Source organism: Lactuca sativa, chromosome 8 (genome assembly GCF_002870075.4).
Source record: "Lactuca sativa cultivar Salinas chromosome 8, Lsat_Salinas_v11, whole genome shotgun sequence".
Taxonomy (NCBI): domain Eukaryota; kingdom Viridiplantae; phylum Streptophyta; class Magnoliopsida; order Asterales; family Asteraceae; genus Lactuca; species Lactuca sativa.
Genome location: NC_056630.2, coordinates 191434953 through 191459458, shown reverse-complemented (window position 1 = coordinate 191459458; position 24506 = coordinate 191434953). Strand labels below are relative to the sequence as shown.

At 32.3% G+C, this 24506-nt stretch overlaps 1 protein-coding gene across 1 annotated transcript; it reads left to right on the top strand.

Annotated features, from left to right (window-relative positions):
* Positions 1–471: 471 nt before the first annotated feature.
* Positions 472–1522, top strand: LOC111882411 (uncharacterized). The gene is made up of 5 exons (XM_052766625.1): positions 472–540; positions 594–701; positions 790–927; positions 1010–1207; positions 1307–1522. The coding sequence occupies exons 1-5, from the start codon at positions 472–474 to the stop codon at positions 1520–1522; spliced, it is 729 nt and encodes a 242-aa protein (XP_052622585.1).
* Positions 1523–24506: the final 22984 nt, after the last annotated feature.

Sequence of the window (24506 nt, the reverse complement as noted above, 5' to 3'; positions counted from 1 at the left end):
ATTGGGGGAAACTGAGGAATGAGGAATGCAGAATTAGGTCAAAATAATGAGTAAAGAGAAAAAGTCCAGCTAATTGAATAGTGCACAATAGTACCTTCCAATTTTCCGAGATCGACAATTTTCCAATTTTCCGAGAGCAACGGCGACAGGTCACGATCGACTAAAAAAGCGGCAGGTCACGATCGACATTAATAGCAATAAAACGACCCTTCATTATTCAAATATGAACTTAGGAATGAGGAATGCAAAATTAGGTCAAAATTCGCCCATCATCATCATCATCACTTAGCTTAGTCACAGGCACAAGTATATCTTTATCACCCATCCAAATATGAACGGATCCTTCATTATTCGGAATCAAACCGGGTTTGTTCTACACACGGAGTGGTTTTCAACCAAGGAAACCGGGTTCATCAACCACATATCACCAGCAGCTTGATGGATGACTTGTTGGACCGCTGAGTCATAAAAATGCCAAAGCTGGTTGTGGTCCCGTTTGGGCCTTTGGGCGGGGCGGATGCAACATGGGTCATTATTGAGGTATGCTTTCTTTTTAGAATAGTCAAAGTTCATTTCTTTTTATGGAATGAAAGGATTATAACGCAATTTATGTAATTGGGTATGCTTTCTTTCTAGACTTTTACGTTTATCTTGAAAAATATAAAAGGTGTTCAAACTTGTCTCAAGATTCAACCCATGCTGTTTGTCGATTTTTATGATTTTATACAACATTTGTAGATACTCTTTGTTCTAGCAATTAAGTGACATGGGTAGTTTGGTAATTTGTAGATACTCTTTGGATGTGCTTCTCAGTACACAATTATGCCAACTTTTGGATTCATAATAAGCAGATTGTTGGGGCTCTCACCATCTCTTTCAGTTGGTCTAATATTACTTTCTTGTTGTCCCGGAGGCATTGCCTCTAATGTACATTTTGTATCGATTCTTAAATTAAAGTTATTTATTAGATTTTGTAATTTCCTTTTTGTCTAAAAATATAGTTTAATAGAATAATTTGATCTGTACATGTACAGATCTCATCATTACTTTTCTGCTACTCTTTATCGGATGTTCTTCAAGGCCACTCTACCCGCTTCCAAGTCACGATGAAAAGACGAAAATGCCCCTACAAACTTTTCGTCCATTTAACGTTGCACATCGGGGTTCAAATGGAGAACTCCCAGAAGAAACTGCTCCTTCTTACTTGGTACATGTTTTATACCATACATCTTAAAAATATAGATATAAGTTTTTAACTACAATTTTTATATTATAAGTTTTGGGTAATTTTTTTTTTTTCCTACAGAGGGCAATTGAAGAAGGAACATACTTCATAGAAATGGATATTTTAGTTAGCAAAGATGGTGTTCTTATGTGTCACCATGATGTTATTCTTGATGACACAACCGATGTTTTAGAACATATACAGTTTGCAGATAGAAAAAGAACCTATGAAGTTGAAGGAGCTAACATGAATGGATTGTTCATGTATGTTTCCTTAAAACATCAATTTTTATCTTAAAATTAGCAACCTACTTTCATTGATTTTTTTAGTATAATAAAAAGAAATGAAAGTAGGATGCTATAACACATAAAGTAGGATGCTAATTATTTGAGTGTTTGCAGTTGATTTTACATTAGAAGAACTAAAAACATTGAGGGCAAAACAGAGGTTTTCATTTCGTGATCAGCAATATAATGGTTCGCTACCTTTATTTTTTTAATCAAAATTCTTTAAAAAGATAGTTTTTATTCTAACATATCATTGTGTTATGCCTATAAACAGGTAAGTTTCCCATTATAACCTTCGAAGAGTACATTCAAATTGCAATAAATGCACCGAGGGTTGTTGGAATATATCCTGAAATTAAAAACCCTGTATTGATGAACCAACATGTGAGTTTATATATAAATTCTTAATTATTTTTTTAATTTTTATTTTCGTATTCTTAAAACAATACATTGGGTTCATGAAATTAAAGTTAATACTTTGATTTTTGTTAACAGGTGAAATGGCCAAAAGGGAAAAGATTTGAAGATGTTTTTATGGAAATTCTTAACAAGTATGGATATAAAGGTTCTTATATGTCAAAAGAATGGCTTAAACAACCTTGTTTTATTCAGTTGTTTGCCCCATCATCAATTGTTCATATCCACAACAAAACCGATCTACCAAAGATTTTTCTCATTGATGACGTGGACGTAAGAACCCAGGACACAAATCAGGTAAACTGATCCATGTTTGACCATTGACCCGACCCGGTCCTAGTGCATCTCTAGAATGAATAATGAACCCGGTTTTCTATCGTCTTCATTTTCAGACGTATTAGCAAATCACTTCCGATCGTTATTTCAACTATATCAGGGAATTTGTCATCGGAATTGGCCCATGGAAGGATACAATTGTTCCCGTGAAAGATAACTACGTCGAAACGCTGACTGATCTCGTGGATAGAGCACACGCATATAATCTACAGGTGCGTTGTTTTTAGGGTTTATGTTTGCAGAAAAAAACGGACATTTTTGTCCGTTTGATTTCGAAAAAGTCAAAATTAACCTCTTCAATGTACTCACAGGTGCACCCATACACATTTCGCAACGAAAACAAGTACATGTCCGACAATTCCCCTAATTTGGACTTAGCAAAAATACCTCTAATTTGGGAGGAAGTAAATTAGGGTTATTGGATTTACTAATTTGCCCCTAATGAAAAGTTATTCAAACAAGCTAAAACATTATTGAAACAAATTTTATGCGGTAATTCCCTTTGATAATTCTTTTTTAACTAAAAAATCAAAATAAACATTTTAATTCTTTTTTTTTTATAATGTAGAAATTGTGTTATAACTAAATTTTCAAAACAATTAAAAATAATATTTTATTTTTGTTGTTGAGTTTTCAAAGATAATTGTGAATTTTTAATATATATTTTTAAATAATCTTCTATATTTTGCTACGGAAACATATTTCGTAACTACTTGACTACGGAATTTTCCGTAGCCAAATACCTATGGATTTTGATTTCGTAGCTATTTTGTAAATTCATCTTTTTGTAACAAATTCCATAATAGATTAGTTACAAAATTTTATTTTGTAGCAAATTTTCCTAGCAAAATAACTATGGATCCTAATTCCATAGCTAACTAGCTACGAATTTTTATTTTGTAGCCAATTATGTAGCCAACTAGCTACATACATGGATTTTGTAACAGGTTTCATAGAGAACTAGCTACAACAAAAAAACTTGTAGCATTATTTGTAGTAAACTAGCTACGGATTTTAATTCCGTAGCAACTATTCAAGATTTAGCTACGGAATGCAATTCCGTAGCCATTTTCGTAGCAAATTAGTTACAACAAACCATTTTGTAACATATTCCGTAGTAAAATGACTATGAATTTAGATTCCGTAACAACTTTACGTAGCTATTTAAAATTTAGCTACACAATGCAATTCCGTAACCATTTCTGTAGCAAAATAGCTACGACAAGTCGTTCCGTAGTATATTCCGTAGTAAAATAGCAACGGATTTTGATTGCATAGTAATTTTCCGTAGCTATTTAGGATTTTTCTTGTAGTGATCGTACTTATGGAGAATGCAAACCAAAACTGTTAATTCCAAATAAAGAAAAATAATATATGATTTTCGTGATTTTATATGAGTAGTTGAGTGCAATTGATTTCATATTATGTTTACATACCATTTGGTTTTTGGGTTAGTTTTTTGATTACTTTGTTTAATACTATTCGTTTTTTGGGTTAGAATTTTGATCATTTAAATACCTTTTGCGTTTTATGAAATGTTGAATTATTCATCTATTTGCCTTTTGGGTTTAAACTCATATGACTTTAGACTTTTAATCATTTTTTACTCTATTATTCCGTTTGAATGTGAATTTGTAAACATTGTTATAATGTTATTCATTACAACTTCAATATAAATATTAGCAAACTACAACTTTTTATGAAAATATAAACTTTTATAAATCTTTTAACCGTTCTAAAACAATAATTTACAATTTCTTGCGAATTTATTGAAAATTTTATTAGTAAACATTTACCATTGAAATATTATTATTTTTTAGATATTAATGATATCCATAATTTTACAGATTTAAATAATAAAACCCATTACAATGACACTAGAGAGAGACAAAGACTAAGACTTTTACATATTTTTGGAAATGAAACTTCCCTAACGAGGGTTTCCGGGCCAGATTTCGCGCACCGACTAATCCCCTGCTGCGAACATTAGGTTATGCCTCATGACACGAAGTCACTGCACGCGAAACTCTATGGCCACAGAGGCTGAGTAGTGCGATGATTTGAACATGAGTCAATAGGTTATCCACCATATCTTCCACATGTCTTACGAAGTCACCACAACCCAAGTGTATGACATTTACATATACAAAATAGAAGATTGAATTCTGTGTCTAAAAGAGAATCTTTATTTCATCATCTAAAGCAATAAATATTTTTTTTTATTGTATTTCACTTATACCTTTTCCACCCTTAGATCAAATTGTTTACGTCATCTTGACCAATGTTTGGTCAAACACGTTGTCCATCAATGTTTCTTCAAGAAACTTAGTTTTCTATTAATTTTAATAACAAATTTGTTGAATTAAGCATACTTTCATGATTATAAATTTGTCTATTTCTATTGTTAAATCAAGTGTAAATGAATTTCAACAATCGTTAAATTTCATATTCTATGATGTAATTTATGTACTAATTAATCAAATAATAGTACATATCCAAGTGGTCGGGTACCTCCAAGACAATAAGCAAACATGTAAATTATATGCAATTTCACAATATTTTAATTTTTTACTGGATTTAAATGAATAACTACTTCTTTCACTTGATTTAGATTCTTTATTACTCATATAAGGTTGTAAAAAAATAAAATTATGATAAATTGAAAAAATTGTTCAACAAAACCTTAGAATTTTGAAATTTGCTGGAAATTTGGTTATATGCCAAGTTAGGCTTCTTTTTGTGTTGTTATGTTTGCTAATTTGGCTATGTAGAGTTCATTTGAAGTTCCATTTCTCTACAAGAATATTAATGTTCACATCCAAGTGGAAACAATCAAAATTGGTAAGCATTCTAAATGGATGCGCTTCTTGAATCAAACATCTAAACCGAATTTCATTTGTTAGTTGAATGTACCGACCAAAATGTAAGATTTGTGAAAGTTCGTTATTATTTATTAGTGTTAACCTTTAGCAAATTATGAAACTAATATTATATTTTTGTTAATAACATTTTTTTGTAATAATTTATATGATCGGAAGATATGTATATGTGATTGGGTGTAACCTAAAAAATCATATTTTAATTTTTATAAGGAAAAATATTTTGAAATCGACCAAGTTACAATGTCTGAATTTGATGTTTATGGTTATGACAACTCACTTTATTTGTAATGTTTATCAAATTTCTTTGCAAAATTTAATGTTGCCGGTACATGTAAAACCTTATTGTTGTTTTTGGTTTTACATGGCCGATATGAGAAGAGCCATATCAGCCTCCATGAGGGTTGGTACGCCAAACACACTCAATTCATAAAGCAACTACACAATATGTTTTAATCAAGAAGTCGCATTATATTGTGATAAAATAAAGATCACATAGATTATTTATGTCAAAAATTACTGTATTAAAAAACCAAATTGCTCTAATATAAATATTAAATATTTTTATCTACTAAGTTTGGTTCAAAAACTCTAACAATGAATCTAACTAACATTTTTTTTATTAAAATTCAACCTAAGACAAAGCCACCTATTAATATGATATATATTTAATTATTGACCGCGTTTAACGCGAATCATAATCTAGTTATTATTAATAAATAATAACAATAATATTGTATTTAAATTTGGAAATTGTCTTTGTTCTTTAGTAGATTTTAGTATTTCCAAAAATAATCGTTCTGGTGTTTGATTTTTCAACCGCTATGGTGTAAGATTTTTCAACGTCCCACGAATTAAAGATTGTGAATGTTATATATATATATATATATATATATATATATATATATATATATATATATATATATATATATATATATATATATATATATATATATATATATATATATATAACATATAGTTAACATATTAGTTTTATTAAACATTATAATTTAATTTTTAAGTCATTGTGATATATATAATTATTTGATAATTTTATAAACCGTTTAAAATTGTGTAAATTATATATAAAATGAATGATAATATAACGGGTAATAAAACGTATGAACAAAAATATGAATTGCAACTCTTAGTAACATAAACATAGAAAAACATCTATTATAACATTTATATTAATATATATATATATATATATATATATATATATATATATATATATATATAATGAATAATAAAAAATATGAAAAATAAACACTATAACTTTTAATAACAAAGAAACACTAAAACATCTATTATATCATTTATATTAACTCTTCATATTTAAATTATAAATCTCTTCAAATACATTAATGTTTTTAATGAGCTTATTAGTGATTACTATTTAATAATCATAAGTTAAAAATTCTTGAGTTGTAACTAATAAATATACATAAATTAGAAAAGTTTTGAGTTGTAGTGTGAGTTTCAAATTAATGCAGTACTTGGAAATGTATATTTATTATTATTATTATTATTATTATTATTATTATTATTATTATTATTCTTTTATTATTATTATTATTATTATTATTATTATTATTATTATTATTATTATTATTATATTCTTCTAAATAATAGGTTTTGATGCATAATTTTAATCCCTTCAATTATTAAACATAAACATATTTAATTATAAATTTATAACATATATAGGTGCCTATACATGTTAAACAAATCACATAAAATATATATATTTTCGTAAATATCATATGTAATTCTTGTCGTAGTAATATAGATAAATTACTTTCATATGAAGAACATATTATGATAACTCTATCATAATTACATATCAAATGGTCAAAATCATGTTATCTTTTAAATATATTGTGTAGGATAACCTAACAAAAAATGTAGAAAATAAACATAATCAAAATAGAAAAACTACAATAAAATAAATAAGAGCATTGGGTGGTTGAATATATAAATAAAGATGTTACATGAACATACATTTAAATCAAAAGAAAAAAACTAACATTCTTCAACTTTGCTCAAACAAAAAACCTATATCCATTTTATGAATCTTCTTTCTTCATTTAACACCATTCAACCATAAAAACTTGATGACAATTCTTCACTAACCTGCAATCAAAATATTTTTCTTGAAAAAGAAGAAGCAGAAAGATATTCCAAGCAAAACATTGATGTTTGGAGAGTCACATTCAAGATTGAGTAATACACACAAATCACATATAAAGATTAAATGAGAAACTGAATATAAAGAAAGAATAGAAAAGCTTCATTTGTTTTGGTTGAAAGAAAAAATCATATTACAATTACATCGATGCGACATAACGCATTTCTTCAAATCATCATATTTAGATCGTGAATGCTTCAACTATATGAAAACTTTTGAATCACAATATCTTCAAATCCTTCTTACATGTAAGATTTTATATAACACAAAAGACACAAAATATTGACTTTTTTATAGTAAACTTTTCACTAAATGCTAATTAAACATAATATAAGTTATAAAACTTTTGAGTGTGAAATTATAATTAAGTTATTATTATTATTATTATTATTATTATTATTATTATTATTATCATCATCATCATCATTATTATTATTATTATTATTATTATTATTATTATTATTATTATTATTATTATATTCTTCTAAATAATAGGTTTTGATGCATAATTTTAATCCCTTCAATTATTAAACATAAAGATATTTAATTATAAATTTTTAACATACATAGGTGCATATACATGTTAAACAAATCACATAAAATATATATATTTTCGTAAATATCATATGTAATTCTTGTCGTAGTAATATGGATAAATTACTTTCATATGAAGCACATATCATGATAAGTCTATCATAATTACATATCAAATGTTCAAAATTATGTTATCTTTTAAATATTGTCTTTTAAATATGTTGTGTAGGATAACCCAACAAAAAAAAATAGAAAATAAACATAATGTGACAACCCGAAACTATTCCGTCACCGTAACCCGTTTTTCGTTAATAGAACTCGTTCTTATTTAACTTTTCCGTTAACATTGGGATCAAACAAATAAAAATTTGTACTTTTACTATGACTTCATAAGGATAGGAATAAATTAAGAATGCGGGAAACACCCTAAATATCCTTTTAAGAAGTTTTAGTTACAAAAACATTAAATTACGACAATTTAATCAGGTACGACCATAAGCCCCGTTTAACGTCGGTATCGGGTAAAATTCCACCTGGCCACAAACTCAAACCCTATATAAGGGTTGAGTGGTCACCAAGTTAGAACTTTTACCACTCTAGTCTCTCTCTCTACTCTCTCTCTTCAAGGCCTGATTCTACCGAAATCCGCTAGTTTCCGCTCCAAACTGTAAGTACACTTACCCTAGATTGTTCTACAACCCATTGCATGTCTTTATAGCTTAAAAATCGTCCAAGAAGGCCAAGAGTAAGGAGTTTACAACCCAAGAACACTCTAGGGCCGTAAACCCCTAAAAATGTGCCAAAATGGCCCCAAATCCCTTCCTTAGGCTTAGAGGCTAACTTAGAACATACCCTAGAAGTGTTTTAGCCATTTAATCTTGTGTTTAGAGGCTTCAAAGAGGGTTTACGGCGCAAGAATACCCTTAGGCCGTAAACTCCCTTAAACTATGCAAAATGAGCCTTTAACCCCCTAATTAGCCTTATACCTTCACCTAGAAACACGTAGGAGTGAACAAATGACCTCAAAATCGAAGTATAAGGGGTGTCCAAGAGTTCACGGCCGTAAACCATGGGGTTCACGACTGTAAACTCCCAAGGAGTGGTCCTTGGACCGAAAACTCCAAGGGAGTGCCCCTTTGGAACCTTAAACACCCCTCAAACCTTGTATATGTTGGATTAGTGTCTAAGTCCATAACTATTTTGGTATGTACTTGACCCGATTGTGCATGGTCCTTTTGGGTTGCCTTCACACTGGTGACTAGACATGATGATTGTTGAGGAGAGAGGCTGGTTTGTTGTTAAGAATAATAAATTGGTGTAAATATGATTTGTTAATATATTATATGAATAATATATTAATTTGGAATCATATTATTAATTAGTATTTAATCAGAAATTAATTTAGAATTAATTTTGGGATTAAAGGAACTGACTGAAAGTGCAGGGGCTATTTTGTAATTATTCAATAGTTGAGGCTTTGGGCCATTGGATCACCTTTATTAAGGCTTGAACGAAAATCCTAGAAGGATCTAGGAGTTTTCGTCCAAGGGCTTAAGGAAAGGAGTTCATGGACTTGCTTAGGCCTAAGCTAAGGGATTAGGGTTTACACCTTGAAACCCTAATTAGCCTTAAGTATAAATAGCACCCTAAGGCACTAAGATTTCGTCCAAGCCTTGGGAAACTCTAAAAGGGACGAAATCTAGGGCAAGATACCCTTGTCTCCTCTCTCCCATATTCATCCTTTCACCTAGTGTGTTTGTGAGCCATTAGAGGTACTACGCTTGTGGTACTTGCTTTCAAGAGCTAAGGAAATTCAAGGAACTAGTTGTTATTGCTATATAACAACAAAAGGTATGTATTCTATTTTATATATGAATTTCGAAAATAATAGTAGTATGTCAGGTTTCTTTTTGTGTTCATAAAGTTGTATAACTAATAGTGAAAACATAGATCCAACTCTAGGGTTGCATGTACACATAGGATTGTTTGTGATGAGAATTGTTATCGAGATTTGAGAAAGCAAAGTTTGATTTTAGTAATTGAAGATTTAGAAAACGAAGAGTAAATATTAATCAGATCTCATATTGATAAAGACTGATTACAACATAAGCAGAAAAGAGATATTTGTTACGAAAAGTCTCTCTCTACTTCTAACCTCAGTCCCTATTTATAGGGAACATGAGTGTACAAAAAATATACTAAGTCTAGACATTTAACTTCGCATAAAGATGACTTAGTAAAATAACATAAAATGCGAAACTATACAAAACACTATATTTGACTTTTACAATTTTACATCTATATTCTCCCCCTTTGTAAACAGTCGAAGCTATTCATCCCATAAGCTTTTGAACAACTGAGTGGATTGTCTTTCGCACTTCTCCATACCAGGAGATCACCTTCTTGAGTTATTTTTTGTCTCCTTCATTGTTCTTCTTGCAATTGTTCATACGAACAATAAAGTGCGTATATTGCGAAGAATTATATCTTTCAATCTCTGAGACTTTAAACAAGAACTTCTTAGGTTTCCCTTTTATATCTCTTCCAGAAAACACCATGCCGAAAGGTTTCAGGCATATTTCCCCAACAACATATTTCGATAATGCTGATTGAGATAAAGTTTCTTCCCAAGGAACGTTCACTTCTCTTCCTAACACATTAGCCAGTTCTTCATCCGTAAGAGCCAAACAATCGAAGTAGTTGTCGATGTATGTCTTCACATGTGCGAAGCCTATCTTGAACACTTCAGTCTCAGAGCCTTTGAGATTATTTTCTTCCATATGCTTCAAAATCAGAGCCACTTGAATTAAATCATTGCAGTTCATCAGAGGAAAATCGGCTACAGTGAAGTCATACTGCTTGTTGTCTGCTCGGATAACAAAATAACGAAAATTTTGAAGCATGTCTTCAAACAATATGTCTTTCTTGATTGTCAGCACCTTGTTGATCTTCATTAAAGACCAAAGTTCATCTGGATTCTTCCCCAAAACAACATGAAATCTGATTTTCATGTGTATATAATCATCAGGATTATCAAACTTCTCATTAATCTTGTACTGAGCAGTGATGAATAGCATTTCATTTATTGGAAAATCCAGCTGACAATTGTCTGAATTCGCAATATGATAACTTCTCTTTGGCTTCTTCTCGAATTCGTACATTTCCCTCCCCACAACTTTTGACTCTATAGTTTCGTAAGAGTAAAGCTTCGCAGGATCTCCTTTGTTCATCGTGGGAGGATCACTTGCCCTCTGCCTCATGATGCTTTGTACTTGCCTCATCCTTTCCAACTCTGCTTCAGCCTCAACTTTCTTCTCCTCCTTTGATTTTTCATATAAAATCCCTTTTCCTTTTCCCACCATATCTGTTTGAGGTTTTGAACTTGAATCTCCTTTTTCTCCAATAACGATTCCTTTGGAAATCGTTTTTGTGGTTACTGTGGTTGAGGAAATTGGCTTCGTAAGTATGGGAAGAGTAGTTATAAGATGAGTAGATATAACTTTTCCAACTGTCTTCGCATCCTCTTCTTTACTTAAACTTTTCTCTCCCCCTTGCACCCATGTGAAAGCAGGTGGGCACCCTTTGGTAGTAAAGAAGTAAAATTGGCGAGTGGAGCAAGAGCTTTCTGAATTGCTTGTTCTAAAGTATTAATCTTTAGAGACAAGAACTCAGGAGTGAGAATTTGTGTAGTTGAAGATTGCGAAACCACCATTTTAAGCTCATACACCAACTTGGTTAGCTGATCAAGCTTCTCCTTTGTTTCTTCGTTATGGGCTTCAAGAATAAGAACATCAACAAACTTTTGTACTCTTGAAGAAACCTCCGCAATCTGCTTTTGAACTTCAACATTTTGAGTATGAATATCCTGAAGCTCCTTCGCAAGTTCAGATTTCAACCATTGAAGAAAAATTGCTCCCTTGTGCTTGAATGTGAAGCTGATTATTCTTGTCAGATTGATCAACCTTCTCCATAATACGCTTCTCAGCACCTTTGATCATTACATCAATCTCCATTGCTGATATAGAAGACATCCTGCCGGAATCAGCTTGCGACTGAATAATAGCATTCAGCTTCTGATTCAGGATTTTGAATTGTTTTCCTGTCATAAGCATATGATCAGGAATATCCTCCTCCTCTGAATCAAAATGAATGTCTTCAATTATCCCTCCAAAGGCACCTCCTTCAGCTTCATTATCAGATAAAGGTTGCGAAAGTTGAGGATTTTCGGGTGATTGAGATGGAAATAGTGTTGTAAATGGGTTTTGAAGAGCATGATCAAAAATTGATGAAGTGGTGGATAAAGTTGTAAATGGAATTGAAACAATTGGTAAAGAAATAGGAAAGGAGATTGGGATTGTGGTTGCAACACTCAGGATAGGTGCCCCCGTATCAGATACGTTGACAACCGTATCAGAAATAGGTACCTCCTTAGAAACTGATTTGGTAGTGACTATTTCGAGTGGTTTGGTGAGTGGTAAGGTGGTAGAGATTTGCGAAGTATGGATGATAGGTAATGAAACATTTACCGTAGATGTTACTGGTGGAGTTTCTGGTACTATTTCTTCAGCAGATGATTCATTTCGAATCACCATCTTCCTTCTTTTGATGAGAGTACGTTGCATGTTCTTGGAAACATCTTCAGCTCTTTGCCTCTTCTTTCCTGGAGAAACTAGAGCTGGAATACTACGAATAGTAACGCCTTTACTGCTCACCTCGGCCTTGCGAATTTTCTTCAATACCCCAGACTTAGAAGGTATTATTTCTTTCTTTGACTTAGATGAAGTTTCTTCAATCTGAATATCTTCATCTTGAACTTGTTGGGTAGATGAACCTTTCACATCCTTCTTTATGAGCTTCTTCTTCTTTGACGGAGCAGCAACATCCAATAGTACTCCAGTCTGCTCTGATTGATCAACTGTTCGCAAATATCTCACCAAGACTTTGTGAGTTTGAGATACCTTGCGAAGCATCACATCTGGAATGCGAGCCACATGAGTAAAGATTGCTTCATCATCTTCTACTGCCTTTGGAAACTGATACAAAGAAAATTCAGAAACTTCAACATCCTCCATTACTGGAATTGCTTCTTTTTCATAGACCTTCTCCAGAATCAAGCTCCAATATCTTGCACATGAAATCCCCTTTTCCGAATTTGTGTTTTCAAGACTCTTAACAAATTCCTTCCATAATTGGGTTGCATAATCAAAGTTTATATCATAGTATATGCCCATAACCATGGCATATACTTCCATTCGTCCTCTATCCAGTCCAACTGATCTTCCTGTAAGACATCTGAGAAAAATTCCAAATAAGAAATTCCATATGCACGGCAACCCAGACTTTCGAAAGTCACTGATCTTCTCAAGCTCTGGTTGATGACCCATATCGTTGAACATGTGAATGATTTGAGAGTTAATAGGTTTGACAAATGGAGGGTTGTTTGGAATCTACAAGAATTCAACAAACATTTTCTTGGACAGATTTACCCGTTTGTTGTTGATTAAGTTGAATGTTATCACATCCGCTGTATGATTGTATGATGCCATTGAAGCTGCCAAGGATAACCATGTCATCGGAACAGAGAAGGAACTAAACATGGCAGTTGACAGAGGTGATCGTTTCAGGGCAACGATAAGCATCTTCAAGCCTTCAGGATAAGAAGATACATTTGGATCAACTTGATAGTTTGTGCTTTGGATTTTCATCAGGGATTGAGAAAGAACTTCATCAGTGTTGGATTGAGTGGCTGTCATTTTTAGGGTTTGAAAAAGATGAAGTTTGATCAAGGTTGAAACTTTGGATGTTTGTGAAAGTTCTGCTTGCGTAACCGTAGATAGTGTTCTTGATCTCCCTTTTATAGTTTACTTAAATTGATTTGAAATTAAAGCGGGATGCATTTAATGTTATCCGATGTGGCACCTTGAAAATCGGATCATGACTGCAAAAGATAACCATGCTTCAAAAAGTAACTGTCACATCTCCTTGAAAACCGGATAGAATACCAACCATCTTAAGTACACAACCTGTCAAGTTTCCCATTATAGAATCTGAACCGTTAAAACCCTTCGCATGGAGTCAAGGCTCTTTCACTTTTGGGATATAAAGTGAAGTCATATGCCAGATTTGCGAAATCATCAGTCTGAGTTGGTTTTACTTAGAACCTCAAGGATTTCGTGTGTGCATTGTGTCAACAGAATAAGATGAGAAACAAAAAATTTGGAATTTTGTGATGTCAAAAATTTAATTTGACATGAATGCAATGAAACCCTAGGCAAAGGTTGCTTCGTTAATCATCAAGAGAGATAATCAACAGCTTGTGTAGTTTCCCGTGAATTACAATCGAATACTTGTAGAGAAGTATCGAAGGGCTTCTTTTAAAAGACATTTTGGATTGGTTTTAAATTTCATTACATATCAGCCTTAACATAAGGTGAGAAATTGTAAATGAAATTACTTGTTTGACCAGTGTAGTCAGTGACAAGTTGGCTTGTGAAAATATTTATCATGACTAGGATTTGCGAATGAAACTTACACAGAAATCATTTTCAAAAAATTTTTTGTTCTGGATCTTGTTGGGTAACAAACATTGTTGGTTGTTAATATTTGATCAAGACCACACATGCGAATTGAATATGATTTGAAGTTTCGAAATTTTTGATACTGAAACAAAGGTTTCGTAAAAATCTGGAACAAAGTTCCCTGTCAATTCCTTAAGGTTTATGATTTTTGGGTTTCACTTCCATCACGGACTCATGATGTTAGATCATAAACACAGACTTGTGATTTGTCTAGGTTTTGATTGGTTTGATCAAAGACCTCAAGGACAAATCTTTTCAAAAATTTGGAGTGTAAGAATTGTTTGGTATAAAAAGATTGGATAAGAATCGAAGTATACCTCTGTTATAATGGACAAAACAGAAAACTCTTAACTCATTTGAGAAGAGTAAGGTAGCTCTGTTGACTTATGCGAATATAAGCCTTTTTGGGAAGAAATTTTCATGTGATAATTTCATTAAGGCTTTCTTTTCACACATAGAGTCTTGTTGAGGCTTTTGGTCTATATACAACAGCATGCTTCTAGGGACATCCTAACTAGTTTTTAAAAGAAAATTAATACCTTCTCGTAGAAACACATAAGTATGACTTCTTCGCATTTTAGCCATGTATTAAATTCTCAGCACACAAAGATTAAAGAACAAAGAAAACAAAAATATTTTTGTGATTTTTGAATTTTTCAAAATTAAAAACATAACAAAATAAAATCTTTTTGGATTTTTAATTTTTCAAAATTAAGAACATAACAAAATAAAATCTGTTTGGATTTTTGATTTTTCAAAAGTTAAAAAAAAATTCAAAATTAGTCGTAAACCTTACCTTAGTTGTTATGATCTCAGATGCGAAAAGATGTGGATGCGAAGCCATGCGAAGCCTCTGAATGAACAGTAACCTTTGAACAAATTTGACTCATAACTGCTGAACCAGACTTTTAGGCATGAGTTTTTGAAATTGAATTCGCATTAATCATCCCCAAACCTGCTAAAATTCTAACAAATGATTTTTCATCAAGAGGTTTTGTAAAAATATCAGCAAGTTGTTCAGTTGTTTTAACAAAATGAATTTCAATATTCCCATCTTCCACATGATCTTTGATAAAATGATATCAAAGAGCAGCGTGTTTTGTCTTTGAATGTTGTACTGGATTATGACAAATGCGAATTGCACTTTGCGAATCACAATACAAAGGAATCTTTTTCATGTTTATTGCATAGTCACAAAGTTGACTCTGAATCCAAATAATTTGCGAAGTGGAAGCAGCAGCAACAATGTATTCTGCCTCAACGGTTGATATAGCCACACAAGTTTGTTTCTTTGATTGCCAACTCACCAACTTCCCATCCAATAGTTGACATCCACCACTCATACTTTTCCTATCCAAAGTACATCCTCCTAGATCAGAATCTGAAAAAGCTTGAATGAAAAACCCCGTTTTTGTAGGATACCAAAGTCCTAAAGAAACTGTTCTCTAGGATTAGCTTGATATCTAGCATAATTGCAAACCGAAAACATAATATCAGGTCTACTTGCAGTTAAGTACAATAAAGACCCTATCATGCTTCGATAAAGTGTTAAATCAACAGCAGGAGCATCTAACGAAGGAGTTAGTCTTGTTCCTATTGCCATTGGTACTCCGAGTTTCGTGCTATTAGACATTCCAAACTTTTCAAGCAAATTCTTCGTATATTTTTCTTGATTGATTAAGATTCCATCCCTGTTCTGTCTTATGTTTAAGCCAAGAAAATTATTAATTTTTCCCATCATGCTCATTTCAAACTGACTTTTCATTAGATTTTCAAATTCAATTGACAATGCTGGATCAGTTGAGCCAAAGATAATATCATCAACATAAATTTGAACAAGCATTAGATGACACCCAACTTTCTTGCGAAATAATGTGGGGTCAACTGATCCTTGTTTAAATTTAGATTGTTTCAAGAAATTTGAAGTGTTGCGTACCAGGCTCTTGGTGCTTGTTTTAATCCATATACAACCTTATCTAGGATGTAAACATGATTAGGATGTTCATTGCTTATAAATCCTGGTGGTTGTTCAACATACACTGTTTCTTCTAGCTCTCCATTTAAGAATGCACATTTAACATCCATTTGATAAACATCAAAGTCTTTGTGAGTTGCATAGGCTAAAAATATGCGAACTGCTTCAAGTCTTGCAACAGGTGCAAATGTTTCTTCATAGTCTATCCCTTCTTGTTGCGAATAACCTTTAACCACTAGTCTAGCTTTTTTTCGAATAATATTGCCATCTTTGTCGGTTTTGTTTTTAAAAATCCATTTTAATCCGACAATTGAAACATCAGAAGGTTTAGAAACTAATCTCCAAACCTTGTTTCGTTCAAATTCAGCAAGTTCAGATTGCATAGCAACAACCCAATCTAAGTGTTCCATAGCATCCTTTACTATTTTTGGCTCTATTTTCGAAATAAAAACATTAAACATACATAGGTCTTGGTTCGCATTAAGTACCTCATTTTTCGCACGAATTTGAGCTCTAGTCAACACACCATCTTGTGGATTACCAATTACCTGTTCTTTTGGATGATTTCTTGTCCATTTCTCAAGTGGTGGAAAATTAGGATCAAATTCTAATGGTGCATCTTCATACATATCTTCATTTTCAGATCCTGCAACAGAAAGTTATCATTTAGTTCATGACACTCATCATTTTCATTAAGATTAGTTGTCTCTGTTTCATCATGCTCCCCCTCAACATGATCTTCATCTTGATGCTCCCCCTCAAAATGATGTTCCTGTTGATTCTGCGAATGCTCCCCCTCAACTTGATGTTCCTGTTGATTCTGCGAATGCTCCCCCTCAACTTGATGTTCCTGTTGATTCTGCGAATGCTCCCCCTCGAAAGTTGGCTGACTATCTTCATGAATACTCGTATGTTCCTCCTCCATACGAATATCAGTCGTACTTTCACAAGTTATCGATGTTGTATTTATTGTTGAATCATCAGTATGTTTTGAGGATTCTGATGTTTGATTATCAGGAGCATTATTTTCTGCGTCAATTGCCCTGTCAGGAATTCCGAAAATTAAGTCATAATCAAAATCATTGATTTCAGAATTATCAATTTGAGTATTTGAATCCACAAGTATTGATTTATTTTCAATTTTACTATCCATTTGTTTAAGATAGTAATCATCAAACGTTAAATTGAAAGTTTCTTCAACTTTTCTAGTTTTTTTTATTAAGCACTCTGTATGCAACTGAATTCTGTGAATATCCTAAGAATATGCCTTCATCAGCTTTAGCTTGGAACTTGGACAAATTATCTTTGAGATTCATGATAAAGCACCTGCAACCAAAAACATGAAAGAATTTTACATTAGGTTTCCGATTATTGATTACTTCATATGGATTAACATTGAATCTTCGATGAATGAACGATCGATTCTGAGTAAAACATGCAGTGGACACTGCTTCTGCCCAAAGATATTGAGGTAGATTCGCATATGTTAACATGGTCCTGGCTGCTTCGCATAGAGATCGATTTCTTCTTTCAACAACACCATTTTGTTGTGGAGTATATGGTGATGAGAAATTATGCGAAATGCCTTTGGTTGTGAGAAAAATATCAAGAGTTTGATTTTTAAACTCAGAACCATTATCACTTTTAATTTTTCGTACATTCTTCTTCAGACTAAGTTCAATCTTTTTGATAAAATCAATCATCGTCTGAGCAACTTCAGATTTCAACCTGAGAAAAACACCCATGTGAATCAAGAGAAATCATCTACAACAACTAAAATATACCGCTTTTTATTGATTGTTGCAACAGTCAACGGTCCACATAAGTCAATGTGAAGAAGTTCCAATGGTTCTACGATTTTTGAATCTATCACAATCGGATGACCTTTTCGATGTTGTTTTCCTTGTTCGCAAGCTGCACACAAAGAATCATTGTCAAATTTTAGTACTGGTAACCCTCGAACTAAATCTTCAGTGACAAGTTTATTAATATTTCGAAAGTTCAAGTGTGACAATCTTCTATGCCAAAGCCAGCTGAGATCATTAGATGCTTTTGATAGTAAACACACAACTGGTTTTCCCACAATTGGTTTGATGTCCAGTGTAAACATATCACCATATCTTTTGGATTTGAGAAGTATTTCATTTGACTTCGCATTTGAAATGATACTTCCTTCTTCATTTAATACAACTTGATTTCCAGTACCAACAACAAGTTGTGACACACTTATCAAATTATGTTGAAGTCCTTCAACATAAGCAACTCTGTTCACAGTAAATTTTCCATTTGTGACTTTCCCATAGCCTTTCACTTGACACTTGTGATTATTCCCAAATTTGACTACTCCAGCATTTTCCAAACTTCTATAATCTCGCAAGTTTTCCTTTCTTCCAGTCATATGACGAGAGCAACCACTATCAATATACCATTTAGAATCATATTGCTCGTCACACATCACCTGCATTTATTGAAAGAATTTAGGAACCCAAGACTTGTTGGGTCCATCATTAGTAGAATGAAACAAATTCTTGGAATTTAAAAACGATGTTTTCACTTTGTTTGTGACAGAATCCATTATATCAACATCATCAGATCTAGATATTGAGATATATTCATTCAATAGTTTTGGATTTCCATTGATTGTAATCTTATCCTTCACAACATTCACATTTTTGATAACTGGTTTCCATTTTTGAACTGGAACTTGCGAATGATGAGATGATGAACTAGCAGTGGAAGAGTTATTTGCGAACTTGTCAAATGCATTCTTGATTTGTTGCTCTGAAAACTTCCCACTTTGATATTTTCTTCCTTTCTCTTCAAACCATCGATTGATTGTACTTACATCAGATTTTCCTTTTGTATATGAAACTTTGGTATGTTTTGAAACTGAAGGATTTGGAAAATTTGGTAGTTTTGGTGAAAATTTTATTTTTGCTTGAGTTGAATCTGTTAAACTTGATGAAGTTTTCGTGAATTTGCCAACATTTTGAAACTTTTGATTATTTGCAAATTTTTGCGAATTCTCAAATTTTCGATTGTTGTCATATTTGCGAACATATGGACTTTTATCAACAAAATTTGTTTGTTTATTATTGCTCTGAAATTTAGATGATTTTGTTTTTGAAATTTGTTCTTTTTCATCTCTTGGTTTGTCATTTGACACAACTTGCCAGAAAACTGCTTTTCTTGCTTTTCTTTTTGAAACATTATTTTCTGTTGAATAATTTCCAACCATCAATTTGAATTCATGAGAATTTAATTTCACTTCAGCCTTTGATTTTTCAACTTTTTCAAAAATTTTGTTTGGTTTTTCACCTTTAACCACCCATTTTTGTAATGATTTTTGTTTTTGAAACACATAAGAATTTTGAGTTAAATTGTTTTCTTCTGTGTTTTGATTTGCGAAAAAACCTTCTGTGGTTGACTTTAGATTATCTTTTTCAATCATTTTGTTGAATTCAGGATGAACTTTCTCAGCATTTCCAGTAGTGACAAAAACTTGATTTGGAAAAATGGTTTTATAAGTACATACAAAATTTGGATATACCACTGTGTTGGTTTCCAAATAATGTGCGCCTTTGTCATTTAAAATTTTGTCAAATTCTTTTGTATTTTCAAACACTTGATCAACCACAACTCGTTGAGGTGTTTCATTTGAATCTTCATTATCATCAGATTTCCAGCTTTCGACTTCCACATTATCAAACTTACAATGTTGTGACGTTAAAGGTTTATCAATTTCATCCTCTACTATCGAATCAACAATAATTTCTTTACCTATAATCTTATATGTGATATTAACAATTGACAATTGAGAACAATCTACCTCTTCTTCCTCTTCTATCTCACTGATTTCACTCACATTATCTAAATTTTCATCAATATCAGCATAATTGAATTATGAGGCAAGAGTTGAATTTTCTGTTTTCTTTTAGATTTTCACTTGTTCACTCTTTGTCAAACTTTCATTGACAATGTTAACTAACTCATCAGCATTCAGAAATTCATCAATTTTAACAATACCATATGTATATCTATCATCAGGTATTTTGTCAAATTGAGCAATTATACTTTCACAATCATAAGAAACAACATCAACTTTTTCACGTTCATATTCAAGAAAAGGTAACAGTTTTCTATGTTGTTCTTTGCTAATGTCAGAAGAATGATGTAAAGCAGTTAATTTTGCATATAGCCGTTTGGCAGAATTACAATATATGTTCCTTTGTCCTAGCAACAACCTAACATCATTTGTAAGATTATTCCTATCACAATCTATATTTTTGATCTGCATTTCAAGTTTTTCTACTCTGCTCCTCTTTATTTCTAATTCTCTCCGTGTCTCACCTAGTTGCATAGTTAATTTTTTAGCTTCAGTACTAGCAGACACAATAACAGAATCAAAATAAGCCACGGTTTCATCAAATGAAACAATTTCAGCATTATAAGCAGATAAATGAATATTAAAAGATTCAAGTATTGCACGTACCTTGGTTGTCATGGGTGATTTGTCCGTGGATTTGGATATGAAGCACCTTCCTGAAATTTCCTCTTCGCAATCTTCAAAGCTTGCGAACATTGCTCCATGTGTGGGATGCCTCATTTCCTCGTCATCAGATCCTGAAGACCAGATCTGATACATACCACTTTCTTCATTATCAGTTTCACCTTTCGCAACCAAAGACACTCCTTTGGTCTTAGCACGTATCTCTTCAATCTTTTCAGAGTAGTATGCTTCATCTTTAACTTTTTCCTTCTTCTCTTCTTTCTTTCGCAACATGCAATCAGCTGCAAAATGATTCGCACATTTGCAGTAGTGACAGTAAATTCCTGAATCACCTTTCAACTTCTTCTCTTCTTTCGCATCTTTTTGTTTCTCATCAGCTTTATCCAATTTCTTCCTCTCCTCCCCTCCAGTTCTTGTGACTGCATTTTTCACATCACTAGCCTTTCCTTTTGGATTAAAAGGCTTTTTGAAAAACTTCTTAACTCTGTTGTTTGAATAGAATGCCACAGCTTCATCATCAGAGTTCATCAAAAATCCTTCTTCATCTGAACCATCTTTTTCATTAACATCAGTTTCTGATACCTTTGAAACAAGAGCCAAAGGACCTCCAATACTTTGTTTTGATTCTTCATACATTTCTGAAACCTCACATTCATGTGTTTTCAGTTGATTGTAGAGATCATTCAATTTAGTTGTATCAAAACTCTATTGATTCTTAATCATCATGCTCACACTTCGCCATTCCTTGCGAAGACCCATAATGAAAGTTAAATTGAACTCCATGAGAGACGTAGTGATTCCATACCTATTGCAGCGAAACGTAAGCTCATTCAGACGATCATAGTAATTTTCAAGAGTTTCTGCATCCTTTTGTCTGAATTCCTTCAGTTCAACTAGACATTGCTTCACAGAGTTGATCTTCGTCTTTTCGCTACCTTGATACTTCTCTTTTAGAGTGTTCCAGATCTCCTTGGCTGTTTTACAACTACGGATGTAATTGTAAACCACAGGAGGTAGAGCACCTCTTAGTTCCCTCATGCACCTCTTTTCATTATTCTTCAACCGTTTTTCTTGATCAGCAACTTCAGTAGAAGTAGTAGATGGACCAATTGGTTGAACATTAACAGGAGCTTGCACTGTTCCATCGATACAATTCCAAAGTTCTTTATCAATTCCATTTAAGTAATCTTCCATTCTATCAGCCCACTGATCATACTATTCTGGAATTAACATCGGAATTTTGGTTGAAGAACCAAGCAAGTGAGAGAAGGAAGTTATTGTATTCTTGTTGAAGTTCGCCATTGATGAACACAGAAATTTTCAGAAAGCTTGAAAAACTTGATGAAATAGAGAATTTGATCAATTGAATTGATCACAAATCACTAATCGATTACTCGACTTAACAATTCAAAGACAGAATCAATTCAAATCTGAAGATCAAATGTGATTTTCAAAACCAAAATGCGCGTAAAATTTTGAGTAAAGTTGCAACTCAAAAAGCAAATGATTCTAACACAAAAATCAGATCGAAGCAGTTTGAATCCTGCTCTGATACCAATTGATGAGAATTGTTATCGATATTTGAGAAAGCAAAGTTTGATTTTAGTAATTGAAGATTTAGAACACGAAGAGTAAATATTAATCAGATCTCATATTGATAAAGACTGATTACAATATAAGCAGAAAAGAGATATTTGTTACGAAAAGTCTCTCTCTACTTCTAACCTCAGTCCCTATTTATAGGGAACATGAGTGTACAAAAAATATACTAAGTCTAGACATTTAACTTCGCATAAAGATGACTTAGTAAAATAACATAAAATGCGAAACTATACAAAACACTATATTCGACTTTTACAATTTTACATCTACAGTTTGTATTAAACCCATCAGTGGTATCAGCGCCATTGGTTTTTGTTTTCAATTAGCTTTATTCAAATGTATGAACTTGACAACAAAATGGTTTATGGCTAATAAACCTGGAGGCTTGATTTTCGAAATTAGGGTTTCTAAACCCTAGATTTCGAAATTTTTGGTAAGATTTCCAAAACCTTTTTCTTTGGCCCCAAGATTTCGATTTTAGGGTTGTCTAACCCTAGAATTTCGAAATTTCCTCTTTCCCCATGATTAGATCCTAAATTTTAGGGATTTGGATATTGCCATATCTTGTAATTATCCTTTAAATGTTTAAATTTGGTAATTAAAGATTTTGAATATCTCATCCCATAATTTTGAAATCTAGGGGATTTAAGGGATTAGATTAAATTAATTGTTTAATTTAAAAGATATCCTTACCAAAATAAAAGCTAATTGTCAAATTAATTAGATAATCATTTCCTTATGTGATAAACTTGATTTATTTGAATTATTTGATAGATTATCTTGCAAGAAATTGAATTAGGTCATATTTAGATAATTACTAATTAATTGGTTAATTATTATTATTTGTAATTTGATCTAGAATGTTCTTGCTTATGTTTTGAAAAAATTTCAAAACTTGCCCTCAAGTTTTGGAATTTAAATTGTTTGATTAAAAGGTTTAATTTTGAAAAAGTCTAAATTCTAAAACCCTAATTTTGAAAAATTCAAATTACACCCTTATGGTTTTATTAAATTAATTAAGCGTATAATTGAAAGAGAGTTAATAAATCCATAATGATATGGTTTATATTTAATTAAATTAAAAGTGTAATTTATAAAATTAAACCACATAGTATTTTAAAAGTGTAAAATACACCCTTATACTATGTATAACATTAAAAGTCTAATATTATATATTTATAACTTAAATGCTAGTCTTACCGTTAGTAGGCCTCATTCATGAAGCCGATCTATAAAGGGGGGGGGGGTATAAGGTTATGGCCTATAAAATGGCCGTTTAATGGGTGTCCACTCTCACCCACCGCTTCCTTGATTGGTGGATGGTCGTTAGCCGAACGAGTAGGATAGGGAAAACCCTTTCCATTAAAAGTATAATGAAGTATAAAGTAACTAAATGTTTTTACAAAATTCCCAATCTTAGTTACTTTAGGAAAAAGTGAATTGATGCAATTCTATGAAATTACACTTTGTGCCCTTGCGAAGACGTTAGTGGAGCGCGTGTGGTTAACCAGCACACTAAATGGTTCTAAGCAATGGTAGCAAAGGGTGACTCAATGTTTGTCATAGTTCGGTGGAGCGTGTGTGGTTAACCGGCACATCGAATAGGTGACTGTAACATTGGGGGCACCATGTAAGTTTGCATGGTTATTCACACCCTGTTTTGTGATCCTCGGCATCCCAGTCACACATCGAGGGGTATATCGAGATTTAAACATGCCATTGAAATGTTCAATGAATCTCAAAAGATCTAGGAATTTTCAATAGATTTAAAACTTATATTTCTTTTTCGTTTTTCATGGTGGAAATTGGTAAATCGTCATTTACCTACCTTCAAATATTCTGCAACTAGATTAGGGCATCCCTCTTCTAGGTTGTAGAGTATTGTGTTGGATCCTAGCCTCGATGTTTTATTTGGGTGTCACATCAAGGATTCTAATCAATTTAACTTGAATTTTCTCCCGTTTTGTAGATG

Coding starts and splice junctions, on each gene's coding strand:
- LOC111882411 (XM_052766625.1), top strand. CDS start 472: ATGCCAAAGCTGGTTGTGGTCCCGTTTGGGCCTTTGGGCGGGGCGGAT. Junction 541..593: donor CAACATGGGTCATTATTGAG/GTATGCTTTCTT, acceptor ATGGAATGAAAG/GATTATAACGCAATTTATGT. Junction 928..1,009: donor CCGGAGGCATTGCCTCTAAT/GTACATTTTGTA, acceptor ATAGTTTAATAG/AATAATTTGATCTGTACATG.